The sequence below is a fragment of the Accipiter gentilis genome, chromosome 24 (assembly GCF_929443795.1).
Source record: "Accipiter gentilis chromosome 24, bAccGen1.1, whole genome shotgun sequence".
Classification (NCBI taxonomy): Eukaryota; Metazoa; Chordata; class Aves; order Accipitriformes; family Accipitridae; genus Astur; species Astur gentilis.
The window spans coordinates 5,506,379-5,520,081 of NC_064903.1; the positions used below are offsets into that span (position 1 = coordinate 5,506,379).

General features: G+C 41.1%; 1 protein-coding gene across 6 annotated transcripts in view; it reads left to right on the forward strand.

Moving 5' to 3' along the window:
* The first annotated feature begins 1,283 nt into the window (after positions 1 to 1,283).
* The window catches only part of SMARCA1 (SWI/SNF related, matrix associated, actin dependent regulator of chromatin, subfamily a, member 1), a 36,756-nt gene continuing 24,336 nt past the window's right edge, over positions 1,284 to 13,703 (forward strand). For 2 of the 6 annotated variants that reach the window (XM_049827322.1, XM_049827323.1), the window contains exons 1-8: positions 1,285 to 1,427; positions 5,671 to 5,757; positions 8,382 to 8,548; positions 9,504 to 9,604; positions 9,726 to 9,826; positions 10,115 to 10,294; positions 12,535 to 12,690; positions 12,945 to 13,076. In XM_049827322.1, the coding sequence (XP_049683279.1) occupies positions 1,338 to 1,427; positions 5,671 to 5,757; positions 8,382 to 8,548; positions 9,504 to 9,604; positions 9,726 to 9,826; positions 10,115 to 10,294; positions 12,535 to 12,690; positions 12,945 to 13,076 (1,014 nt within the window). In that variant the 5' untranslated portion in view covers positions 1,285 to 1,337. Of the gene's footprint in view, positions 1,428 to 1,766; positions 2,492 to 2,518; positions 5,053 to 5,670; positions 5,758 to 8,381; positions 8,549 to 9,503; positions 9,605 to 9,725; positions 9,827 to 10,114; positions 10,295 to 12,534; positions 12,691 to 12,944; positions 13,077 to 13,703 lie in introns of those variants that run through there. The other 4 variants (XM_049827321.1, XM_049827318.1, XM_049827319.1 and 1 more) reach the window with 4 other exon arrangements.

The following is a 13,703-nucleotide window of genomic DNA, read 5'->3' on the forward strand; positions in this document are numbered from 1 at the left end:
TATGCAAAAAGATCTTGATAACAGCTCCTGAGGTTTTTACTGGAATGAAAAAGCTTTTATTGCTCATTCTGCCTACTGGGCTAGGGTTTCATCTATTTCTCTGGACAAAATGCTCACAATATTGCCTTTGGAAGTAATCGCCAGGTAAAATAGCTGTGTCAATTTTTTAAGAAGTCCGCCATCTCACAGGTTGTTTGGAATTCTTGAGCAGTATGAGCAGAGTTACAGCTTAGCAGCTGAGAATCTGAACGTCTTGCATGGTCAGTCAGAGATGTGTGCATTGACAGTAACTACATTGCGTGGCTTCATTAGCACAATTTTCAATGTGAAATATACAAACACTGCTGAATTTGAAATAGCTTAAGAAAAAGAAAACTTTTTCCCATAAGTTACTCTTGCTTTGGGAGCTCCACTGATACCTTGTAGCGCTGCAGATGTTAAGAGATGATTTTCTCTCTCAAATCCTGGGGCGTTCAGGAAAACACACTTGCTATTTGCAACAGGGTTTGGAGCCCAGGAAAATAAACTGCAAGTAGAAAGTCTTCTGCACCGCACCATTCTGTTTTACTGCCTGGCTCCTGCAGCACCTTATCCTTTTGTCAGTTCTCCGTGTCTGCGCCCACGCTTCCTTCTTCCACAACAGGTCCGGAGTCCATGTGCCAGGGCCACAGGGATTCCTGTCTGGGAAAAAATGGGAAGGAGAGCGCAGGCGGGACAGGGGAAGGACCTCAGCAACGGCTGCACCACTTCACGTCCCTCCAAGCCAGCGTTGGTTCCGAAACACAGCCGATGCCTGGGAGGCCCCGAGACAGGGCAGCACATCCTAACGCTGCCCTGGGGCACGTTCAGAGCTATCGCTGAGGTACGTAGCGGCCCTGACCGCTTTCTCTTCTGCGAGCTGAGGCGTCACAGGAGAGGAGAGGCAGCAGGGAGGCCTCCGTGGGCCGCAGGCAGCCCCTTGTGCAGCACCCAGAGGGGAACGGCCGTGAATCGGTCCGGGGAGCCTCCCCAGAGACCCCGCTGACCCCACAACAGGAGGCCTCGCTTCCCTCCCCCGCCCGTGGCGCAGACGCCGCCATGACAGACCGCCTCGCCCCAAGCGGCAGCACGCGCACCGCCGCCGCTCGGCGGGAAACACTCCCCCCTCCACCCCCGCGTGGAAGTATCGCGAGATCCGCGCGGGGCGGGGCCGGCGGGAGGGGCGGGGCCGCGCGGTGTTTGGGGCGGTGGGGCCGCCCCCCGCCCCCCCTCCCCCTCCCATCCCCACTCTCTCCCCCCCCACCCCCCCGCTCCCCTCCCGCCCCCCCCCGGTGGCTGAGGCACCCGCCGCGCACAAAATGGACACCGGCACCGCCGTCCGTGCGGACGGAGAGGTGCCTTCCACCTCCGCCGCGGCGGCCTCTGCGCAGGAGCCCGGCGCTGAGGAGGTACCGCTGCGGGGGCGGGGAGGGGAGGGGAGGGGAGGGAAGGGGGGTCGTCGTCGTCGTCTCTGCGGGCGGTGGAGCCTCCGGGGACGAGCGTGCATGGCCTCGCCGTCCCCCCCCCCCCCCCCCGCCCCGGCCCTGAGGCCGCCCGGGCAGCTGGCAACGCGCCGACCCCTCTGCCTCAGACCGGGAGGGCCCGGCCGGGCCAAGAGCCGCGGCCCGGCCTGCGCGGTGGCCCTGCAGGCCGGCCCCGGCCCGGACACCCCCCCGCCCCCCGTCCAACCTCCAACCTCAACCCCCGGTCCCGTCATGCAGGTCGGCCCCCCCGGTCCGTCCTTCCGTCCCGTCCCCGTTGTGTCCCGTCCCCTGTCCCCAGGTAGAGCTGTCCCGGAGCGGGATGGGGACGGTGGGGCTCGGCGGGAACCGGGGGGTCGGGCCCTGGGCGGGGGTGGCGGGTGAAGCGGTGTGTGCCAGCCCTCGGGGCTCCGGCCTTCCCTCTGCCCTGCTAAAACGCAGCCGTGGTGAGGAATAAACCCCTCGGAAGAGCACGTATGGCTGCCAGCCCCCTCCCTTTAGTTTTTTGGAAAACAAGACTACGTACAGGCTAAGGCACAAGGAATGTAAAAAGTGACGTATTTGTGTATCCTTGGAAACTGAACAAGATTTAACCTGAAGGATGAATCTTATAAAAACTTAGTGAGGATGATGGCTGTGTGTCTTACGGTATTGGAGAAAATTGCGGAAATATTGGTATTGGCGCAATCGGAATTGTAATTCCAAGTGATGAAAGTCCATTTTTGCCTGAAAAGAATGCTTGATTCTTCATTTCATTACTTATGTATACAAACAGCTATGAGGTGCAGTACAGTGTAATTCTGAACATCACCTGATTGTTCAGGGGAAAAAGTTTAAGGGCTCTTTCTGTATTGGATACAACTTACTCTGCAGAATTTTATGCATGAGTTTCATCAACTGATAAAAAGTTGGTTCTAAATGTTTAGAGAATGCCTGCCTGGAGAAATCATTTGAAAGCAGTGAATGGATTTCCACTTTGTGTTGGGCCACAGGTCCGTTACATAGCTATACAGTTAGTTATACTATCTGCCTAATAATGGCAAATAATACAACCTGTTGTGCTCTGTTCCCCTCTCGCTGTTTTACTTCACTATAAATAGTCTTTCTTGTAATAGTACCCAACCCAGTGTCTTAATGGCTAATTTGGAATGCATTTCCACTTTTGTATATGTGGGTTAAAAGGGATTCTTCTAATTATTCCTCATGCATCTGCTCAAAGTTCTCACCACAGATTACAAGAGTCAAGTCAACTAAAGCAGCAGTAGTTCTTATTCCCAGTTAGTGTGACCTACCCAATTTAGGACTAACTATTGCACTTACTAGATAGAAATTTCTCTCAGCCTGAGGTTAGAGTAGTGCTGTTTAGGCTAGTTAGTAGAGATTTCAAGGGGAAGTATTTTGGATCCTTGGAATATTCAGGGTCTGTTATTTTTGAAACTGCTGCATGGTCATGTTTCTTGTAGGGTGTTTAGATGACACTGGTTTTCAGGGGACTCTCTTATCATGGGTTTAATCTTTAATGGAAACCTTTTCTAGGGTAGAGGCAGATTGTTACCAGCTAGCTGCCTGGGTTAAAAACAAAAGTACTTTTTTTGCTAGTTAATTAATTGTTTGCACTAAGGCTCCTGCTGATCCTCCTGTTTCCTGTTAAGTCAGCTCTCTAATTGATGAAGATGCATTGTGTCAAGTTTCTAGGGTAGAACTCTCCCAGACTTGATGAAATATTTTGTGGTTCTGTGTCGTATTAGGTATGTGATCCAGTTGGTAGTAAGAGAGAACTATTCTTACTCATATCAAAGTTTAATAATTGACAAGGTCTAGATTTTTATAACTCTGAACATTACACAGAAGCAAGTTTGGATATGACGCTTGTCCCTACTAACCATCTAGCTCCACCATCATGGAATAGTATTTTAGTGAAACTACACCATATTCTTTTCCCTTGTAAGTTGTGAGGAAGAGAAAGGGTATTGGGATGCATGTGTCTTAAGTTGTTTGTCTCTTTCCTCAGCTTTTGACAGTCTCCTGTTCGTTATTTCTAATGTTTTGGGGCATTCAATGTTCGACAGAAACACTGCGGGGGGGGGGGGGGGGGGGGGGAGGGCAGGGAAACTGGGAAACTGTGTTTTGCCTTGAATGATAAGGTGTAGGATGTGATTTTACAGTGCTGTGGCTCCAGTAACTTTACATGTCAGTTCATTTACTTCTTTAACTCAAAGTGTGTTATTCACAAATACTTATACCTGAATAAATTTGGTTTGTATGCCACTGTAAGTTTTCTTCTTATGGGGAAATCTGTAACAACAGAACTGGCATTAGAGCCATCTGCCTTGGGGCTTAGAAAGATAATACTGCATTACATTTTTCTTGGAAGACTTGCAGTTAAAGGGGATTCTCATGATACTGAGTTGTTCTGCTTTGTCCAGGAGAAACTTCTTACTTAGCTGAGGTAGACAGACAACTTTTTTCCAGTAGCGTGTATCTATGTAATTTATTTCTAGGGGAATTAAGGGAGACATCTGTGTCAATTTTGTTTTCCTCTGAGGAGGAGTGTCTTGTCACTTTAATAACAAAGATTCAGCCTGATATTAGCACTGTCAGTCTCTCTTACTAGAGCGTGAGTTATATAGTAATATAATGGAGGTGAGAATGTATACATATATATGACCTGCTCTTTAGCATGTAACAGTCCTCTCCTAACATTGCTTTCGAGGTGAGCTGATTACCTATATCATTGAAGAAGCTGTAAGTGAATAGAACATTTCTGATGCTACCTATTTGCAACATAATCATTTGGCCTTGCAAAGCTGAACTCATGCATTTATAAAATCATTAAATTGTCAAACAACTTCATTATACACTTAGTACCATTCACCTTTGCAGAGAAGTATGCCTTTGGGCCCAAACTTGAAAAGGTAATCTCTGACTTCAGAAAATATTCCTCCTGTTTGCTTGATTGTGCTTAAAGTTAAAGAGTAAGTTGGCATATATATTTATCAGTAACAGTTCTGAAATTTAAGTGTAATGTTGCTTGACAGACTTTTACATATTTAGTTCCATTTTGGTCTGGTTTTGCTACTTGACCCTGAATAGTTTAGGTTAATTATTATTTCATTTTAATGTATTTCTAGTAGGCTGATACTGAAAGTGCTTGTTAGATTAAGACTCTGCTCTGTTACATTTTATAGACACGCACTTTGAAAGTTCCTTTCAGATTACTCTGTGCTTTTCAAAAACATTTTTATAATTTAATGCATCTCAAAAAAATATTTTTTTTTATTTGCAGGAGGTACGTAAAAAGGCAAGCTTCAAAGACTCAATTAGGGGGAAAAAAAATCCACCAAACATTTCTCTCATGATTCTTTTTAAAAAAGATACTTTGCCAATATCATGGGTTTTGCCAACTTTTTTTTTCTTGTATAACAATGTAGCAGTTGAAGTTGTGGAAACCTGCTTTGAGCTTCCCAATTGAAGACAGAGATGAATCTCAAACTACGAAAGTCAGCCATTTTGGTCACAGTTTCTTAAATTTATTTAACTTATAGTAAATAAGGTAGTTCTTTCTTAACTGTCTAACAGCATACCATGCAGTGGTTGCTGCATGGATTGATTTGGTTGTTTAATTTGTCTCTCCTCCTAGGTATATGGCTAAGTGTAGTTAAACCTGTATTTCCAAATGAATTTGTGACTATTCATCTAGAAGTGAAAACAAACAAACAAAACCCAACCAAGTTGCAAGTGCCAGAAATTTACAGTTAGGAGGTTTACATTTAGAAATCGCACTTAATTTTTTAAAAATATCTTTACAAGATACTAAATTTAATTATGCATTTAAAGCAAGATCTCTGTGACAGATTAAACTTCATCCTCTTTCAGTACTTTATTTCAATGCTTTCAACTTGGATCCTATTTGTAGAGATAAACATGAGGATGAGACAGATCTTCAACTTACATTTTATCTGGTCATATCTCCTCTTCAGTTTCATCATGAATATCAGGTTCTGCTTTGGGTGAAATAATATGATTAATACAGTCACTTCATTTTGATATAATTATTTTTAAAAAGTAACATGATTATCTTGTAGTGTGTAGGTTTGTTCAGTTTGATATCTTTTTGCTTTAATAAATAAAGAAGATGATATTTATAAAGTGTTTAAAATTTGAATTGCAGAAAAATGATCCCCCGTTTCAACTCAAACTTCCTCCAAAGGCAGCTAGACCTGAAAAAGAAGTTGACCCAGAATATGAAGAGAAGATGGTAAGTGTTTTCACAACAAAACATGCTGCAGCTTTTTATGATGTTTGTTTGCTTGAACTAGTTCAACACAGTTACAAGGAGTTATTGCAGACTGGATGTGTCAGAAAAGAAAAACAAATGAAGATTCATTTAAATGTTTGGTCCAGTGTGGTATTTCTCAGTGTCTAACAGTAGGTATTTAGTGAAGAATGTGAGAACAGAGGAAGCAGACAGTGAGAGTTATGTTAAATACTGCCTGCCCCACTCTTCCGTGTATTTCTGTCTGCATGATTTCTGGAGCTGGAGGCTGTGGTTTTTATACTCAGTAGTTGTCAGTGGATTTTTTTTTTTCTCCATGGATTTGTCTGCTTGCTTTTTATCCCCTTATGTAGGTTTAGTTATCCACACCCTCCTGTAGTAAGTAGTTTCTATTCATGTTTTATATTTAGAACTCCCCTTTTGGTTTTGAATCTGTCTCTGCTAGTTTTATTTGATGACCCCTTGAGTCATGTCAGAGGCATCGTTAAGCTACTTCTTAAATGAGAGAAGTATTGGAGCTGCCAGTTTCTCATCATATAAAAACATAAAGGGTTTAAATGTTGATATGCCCCATAATATATGTGCCATAACAATGCAAAAGGGGATCTGTCCATGACACAAATGAAGGGAGCTTGTAGTGCTGGAGAGGAGAGATAACAGGGTAGCTTCTTTCTTACAAAGAGGCAGAAACCAGGAGGACATTACAAGACTTGTTCTTGAATGACACATGTAGTAAGTTCTTGGTTGAAGCTGGTATATGCATCTTGCTGCATTTTTCTTAAAAGCTTTAACGTTAAATGGATGCCTAATTATTACAGTAGAGTCTGAAAGGATTGGGTACCGTAGAAGCCAGGGAAGAGTATCACTGTTAAATATAGAAAAATTGATACCTACTTCTATGAATACCTAATTTTTAGCCAAAGAGAAGACACACAAGTAAATCTGTTCATGGAGAATGAGTTCAGTAAATAACTAAACTTGGTTTCACAGTAATGCATGGTGAATTTACAACTTTCCTAAATTAGAACGTTAGTTCAGCTCTTCTAAAGAGGCAAAGGGAATAGGTCTCAAAAGCTACCTTTCATCAATTGTGAAGTCGTGAGCTAGATGTTTACTGTTTATCAAGGCATGCTGCTTACACCCAACCAATAATCTTGCAGGCAAAAAAGTATATTGTGGCATTCAATATAGAACCTTACCAGTTATGGTTAGCTTGCCAAAACCATCATGTATTATTGGTTTAATGTAAATCCTCTGGATTTGTTCTTACCCTGTACGATCATAAACATCCACGTCTTTAGTCCCCCTTTTAAAAATTTTTTTTTTCCTAAAAGTTTTCCTTAGTATTTACAGTTTATTCGATTTTCAAGTTATTTACACAAATGGCCCAATAATGAATGCAAGGGAAAAATAATAGTAGTTTTTTTCCAGGAGATCTTTGTGAAGATGTTTATTTGCTGGTAAGTGGTGCATTATTAAAAGAAATGCATTGCCCTCGTGTGGCAAGATCGTGCACTGCATGTCAGGTTCATTTTTGGTGCCCTTTGGTTTGTGTTATTGCTCTTAATAGCACTTTTACTTGGGTGTAAGTTATCTGCGGAAAAGCTTTCTGTTGTTTGTATGTTTCTTAGAAAGGTTATGGTACAGAACTACAATTTCACTTCTGTAGTTTATATCAAGATATATGAATGGGATCATATGAAAATTGCTTTAAGTCGTACAGTGTTACGTGATGCTGAGAAATGGCATAGAGAAAGTAGTAACAATTGCATTCTGTCAGATAACATTTGCATTTTATGATACTTTTAAAAAAATCATGTAACATATTTAAAATATATTTTAAATATAGAGAAGAATGTATTTTAAATATAGAGAAGGACGTACATTTTGCTGTTTATATAGTGAAGTGCATAGGCCTCATTGATGTGGCAAAACTGAAATGATTGGAATTTGAAATCTGACAGCAAAATTCACAAACTGCAGTGAAAGCAGTATTGAGCTGGTGCATCCGCTACTTTAGTCATACTTCTAAAAGCAGAGCTACCACATTGTTGTCTTGGATCAGATCCTGGTGGCCTTGAAGCTGATGGAAGTTTTGCCACTCACTTGAGCAAGGTTAGGATTTCATCCCTTACTGTAAGTCAGAACCTTAGTTTTTTCATTATCTTTTATAGACAGTCCTCTAAAGCATCCCTTCACAGTTGCTGGTGCGCTATGCGGACTTAAGCAACATATACAAATAAACTGGTTTGGGGTTGGCTTACTAATCTTTGAGTTTTGAATGGGGATGAGTTGCTGGGATAAGATTATCAAGTCCTGGCGTGTCTTCCAGATTGCTCTGGTATTCAAGAGGGGTCATTTGAACTACCACATGTTACAGTTTGGTGCTCTAAAGCAATTCATGCTTGGCTGTAAGCTGAAACAGCTCAAGAGCCATTTCATGATGCTTGTAGCCCACTGAGTTGGCTAACAGTAGGCAGATGGTCTTGTCAGTCTTCCCTCATATAAGTTGTTCTCATGAGTGTCTGAATTCTGTTTCTTAATACTTTTTTATGAAGAAAAGTTAGTGATTTTTCTTTCAATTCTCTCCTTGCTTTGGAAACTAGAAAGCAGATCGGGCAAAAAGGTTTGAATTCCTCCTGAAGCAGACAGAACTTTTTGCACATTTTATTCAGCCTGCAGCACAAAAATCGCCAACATCTCCATTGAAAGTCAAGCTGGGACGGCCACGGATAAAGAAAGATGAAAAACAGAGTTTGATTTCAGCTGGGGAGTATGTTTTATTTCTGACTTCTTACACTTTCAAACAAATTACGCATTTTAACATGTCTTTTTAGTTAGTAGCATAGAGATTGTGCGTTAAGTAAGTCCAGAACTTTTCCTATTAATGGTGTCTCATAATTTTCTTTAAAAGCTGGTTGGTGTGTGCATGCTGATACATCAACGTTAGTATGACCTTGGATCAGGAATGCACTTTTAAAGTAATTTCCCTGATTCTTGCCACTTACCATGCTTTGGTACATATTTTGGAGGGATTTTGGAGCACATGAATTGCATTTCTTTTGCATGACACTGAACTAGAAGGTGCACTCCAGAAATGCACCTGATGTACTCGAGCTGCTAGTGGACATGTCAGTGGGACCAGAGTGGAGCTAGACCAAGTTAAAACAGGACAGCATGCATGTAGTGTGGATGTTGGATCCTCAGCACCAATTGTCTCACTTCAGCAGTGTGTCTATATTAGTCAGTAATGCAGGTGTAGCCTGCACGTAGTGTTTCTGAGGGGTCTTGTAATAGGAAGTGTCTAGTTTTTGGAACGTTTACAAAATGCCATTTTCTATTTTATAATTTCTTAAAAAATTTTTTTCTAATTGAATATGTGATTTTTCTGAATGGTATAGTTATCAACTGATTGATTCTAAGGCCATCACTGATGTGTGTCTTGTATTTCTGTGTTGCTCATTAAAAATACCTTGGAGAACTCATGATACTTGTTGTCAGAGTATAGTTTTGGCTCTGGAGGAGAGGGCTTTATATCAGCCTTTCTAATTAAAGCTGGAATGAACCATAGGGAATAACTTATTAACAGGATATGATTTTGGTCAGTGTACTGGAACACACACATTGTAGATCAATGATTGTTTCTGTTACAACTTGTGTCTCTTGATTTTATAGTCAATGTTTTGAAGTTATTTCATATAAACGTGAATCTTGGATTCTTTCTTTAGTTATCGTCACAGGCGCACAGAACAAGAAGAAGATGAAGAGCTGTTGTCAGAGAGTCGAAAAACCTCTAATGTGTGTATTCGATTTGAGGAGTCTCCTTCATGTAAGTGTTCTGTTGACGCTTTTCTGATTGCTTTGATATAATTAAAATCTGAGCAGATCGCAATTAAAATTTTCTACTTAGAATTACTATTTTTCTACTTAGAGGAATCTTACATTTACAGATGTGAAAGGAGGAACACTAAGAGATTATCAGGTTAGAGGTTTGAACTGGATGATCTCATTGTATGAAAATGGTGTTAATGGCATTCTGGCAGATGAAATGGTAAGCAGTAATCTTTTGGAATTTTTGTGGTAATTACTGAGCAAAATTCAACGTTAAAGTGCCTGTAGTATTTAATGTATATGCAGTATTACGCATCATGCTACAACAGATTTTTCACAACTGGAATTGTAATGCAATAAAAGAAATTGTATTGCAAACATTTGCTGTGTAGTTTGCTTCAAACAACTTAAGTGGCAGAATTCTATAGTAGGAGAATTGTTTCAAACAATTTCTGTACGGTATTTCAATTCAGCAGGTTTCTTTCCCCCTCCCTCTTTGTCGATGCAGGGTCTTGGTAAGACTCTGCAAACCATAGCATTATTAGGCTATCTGAAGCATTACCGAAACATTCCTGGGCCACATATGGTCCTGGTTCCAAAATCAACTCTGCACAATTGGATGAATGAATTCAAACGCTGGGTTCCATCATTACGTGCTGTTTGCCTGATTGGAGATAAAGACGCCAGAGTAAGTGCTCTACGTTTCAAAGATGCATGTATTGTTTGTCAAAAACTAGCACTTGGGTGTGTGGAATTGTCCCTAAGCTAATTCCTTATTTACAGTATTTTTTAGTAACCTTTAACTGTTACTGTGTAGCACTGAAAATGCAAAATGTTATGCTTGTAACTATGATGAAAAAATGCAAATCAGTAGGTGAAATAATAGACTGGGATCAAAGTACAGCTGTCTGACCTCTTTTTCTGTTGTCTTCCTCTTCCTATTTTGTTTTACCTTTTCTGTGTTTGCATTGTGACTGTGTTTATACATTTTCCTTTATTGCCCTCACTTTGTTACCTGTTTCTTCACCTTTTTTTAGGTGACTTCTCCCACTCTTCACTTGTGTCCTATGTCCATGCCTTGAAACTAGGATTCTTTTGTAGAGCTCTTCATCTTTCATAGTAAAGACTTTAAAATAGATGTAGGGTGGTTTTCTAACTTGAAGGGGATCAACAAGCTGGATGTTCCTGTGAATTTTGTGGCTCCTCATATGGATTGCATGGCTGCCTGTTACTGCTTGAGGGTAGGAAGGCTCTACAGAGGGATCTGGACAGGCTGAATCGATGGCCCAAGGCCAATTGTGTGAAGTTCAACAAGGCTCAGTGTCAGGTCCTGTGTTGGGGTCACAACAACCCCATGCAACACTACAGGCTTGGAGAAGAGTGGCTGGAAAGCTGCCCAGCAGAAAAGGACCTGGGGGTGTTGGTTGACAGCCAGCTGAATATGAGCCAGCAGTGTGCCCAGGTGGCCAAGAAGGCCAACGGTATCCTGGCTTGTATCAGAAATCGTGTGGCCAGCAGGACTAGGGCAGTGATCGTCCCACTGTACTTGCACTGGTGAGGCTGCACCTTGAACACTGTGTTCAGTTTTGGGCCCCTCACTACAAAACAGACATTGAGGTGCTGGAGTGTGTTCAAAGAAAAGCAACAAAGCTGGTGAAGGGTCTGAGAACGAGACTTATGAAGAGTGGCTGAGGGAACTGGGGTTGTTTTCATAAGTGATAAGACGGGAGGAAAGGGCCTCAAGTTGTGCTAGGGGAGTGTTAAATTGGATATTAGGAAAAATGCCTTCACCAGAAGGGTTATCAAGCACTGGAACAGGCTGCACAGGGAAGTAGTTGAGTCATCATCCTTGGAGGTATTTAAAAGATGTGTAGATGCAATGCTTAGGGGCATGGTTTAGTGGTGGACTTGGTAGTGTTACATTAATGGTTGGACTCGATGATCTTAAGGGTCTTTTCCTACATAAATGATTCCGGTAGAGGAACTGCTGGTTCTGCCAGTGAGTTGGACAGTTCCTTCCAGTGCTATAGTCTTGGGTTTGACTGTACTGCTCTTTGCAGATTGTTTTAATTTGAAGTCTGATAATATTTGTACCACAGTGTGTTTATTGCTTGTTCTGTGGAATGAAATTAAGGTTGTGTGGAAGAGAAGCGTGCACCTTCACTTTGTACTTTCTTTGCTTTGAGACTTTTATGTTTGTATTGGCATAACTTTTCATTTCCTTGTTTTCTACTTAATCTCTCTTTTCTGTGGTAGCTAAAGCACCTCTGAGCTTACATTTGCATTTGTAAGTCAGTACTTAGTATTGTACAGAGCATTCCTTTATTAGGTAGCTCTTCAAGGCCATGGACTTGAACGGTTCTGTCAGTCCTACTAGCTGAGGTGATCTGTGTACTCTGCTAAGTAAGTTCTTGGAGACCTGCATGTGTGACTTTTCTGTAGGGTGATATTCTTTCATGTGAAAGGATTTATGTGCCTACATATGTACCCCTTACAAAATAGAGATGGTACAGAAGAGGGAGATCTTTAGGAAAGTGAGAAGATGGGAATGGGCTACGTGAGTTGTTTTGAAATGCTTTTTTGTGGATTGTGTCTTTGGACTAATTAGCTTAGAGGGTCTTTTCCCTATTGGTAGTATGAACTGTATCTAAATTGCAGAAGGATTGTGCTGAAGAGTAAATATTTAATTCTGAATAGGAGAAAAATTCATGTTTTGCTTAACCCAGCTGATGATCTGTCTGTGCCTAAAGTACAAAGAATTGAAGGCTTTTGTTGGGAGTAACTTCCAGTTACTGAAAAGGTGTTTCAGGGTCGTCTTTTGTGTGCTAGCTTGGCACATCAGTAATGTTGGCGGACGTAGGATTCACTGAATTCCATATAAATTGTTCATATTTATAAATGTTTATTAATTCAATTGTTCTGCTTTAGGCTGCTTTTATCCGTGATGTTATGATGCCTGGTGAATGGGATGTTTGTGTTACATCATATGAAATGGTAATTAAAGAGAAATCAGTCTTCAAAAAATTTAACTGGAGGTACCTGGTAATTGATGAAGCCCACAGAATAAAGAATGAGAAGTCTAAGGTAAACTCAAAATTATTTGATACTTTGAAGATAGTTTGACACAAAAGATTCCATTTGATTTTAGCAGATTTTAAGTGTTAGGTGTGGTGTTTTTTTGAAAACATAAGCTGTAAGCTGTTGGGTGGTAAATATGAATTTCATAGGTAGCTCACTGTCTTTAAATTTAGTTGACATTGTTTCAGGTCTCAGAAGCTGATGAAAATTCATTACGCTTAAATGTCTGTGATGATGGTAACTTTTGGTTGTATTTCTAGCTGTCGGAGATTGTACGTGAGTTCAAGACAACAAATCGATTGCTGCTTACAGGAACTCCTTTACAGAATAACCTCCACGAGCTGTGGGCATTACTCAATTTTCTTTTACCTGATGTCTTCAATTCTGCAGATGTAAGTTGAGGTTTGGAAGTACAGTCTTGTTCTTGTTATTTTGATTCCCAGGCTGCGATCTGCAGGAGAGAAGAATGACCAGCCTTGTAAGAGACACATGATGTGGAAGACTTGGATTCAGTAGAAGCTCTGTGGCTTACCTAACTGTAGATTACTTTTTTTGCTCTGCCTAGTTAAAACAGTGCATTCTGTTAGTGTAGATAAGGCCTCAGGCCAGTAATAGCAAATGTAATACTTTCAATAGTTCAGGAATTATGCAAAGTGGAACAAAATGGGAAAGCAATGGAGAATGAAGAATATGAAGCATCTAAACAGGCGTAAGCCTTTTTTTTTTTTTTTTTTTTTTTTTTTTTTTTTTTTTCATTTAGAATTTGAGTCATCTTTCTCCTACTGTTGATATTTCCTTGTACTTGTATTGCTTGCTTCCATTGTTTTTGCTTTGTTGTCTGTATCATTTACTTGAGGATTCTGGTTTCTTTTTCTTCTTTTACTTTCTTGCCCCATCATTATTCAAGCACAAAGGGGAAGAACTTGGACACTGCAGTGATGAGCATGGAAAACCATTGTAAATTAAGCAGAGTAATAGTATTTTGTCTGTGGAGTTACTCAGTTGACTTGAATGTTATA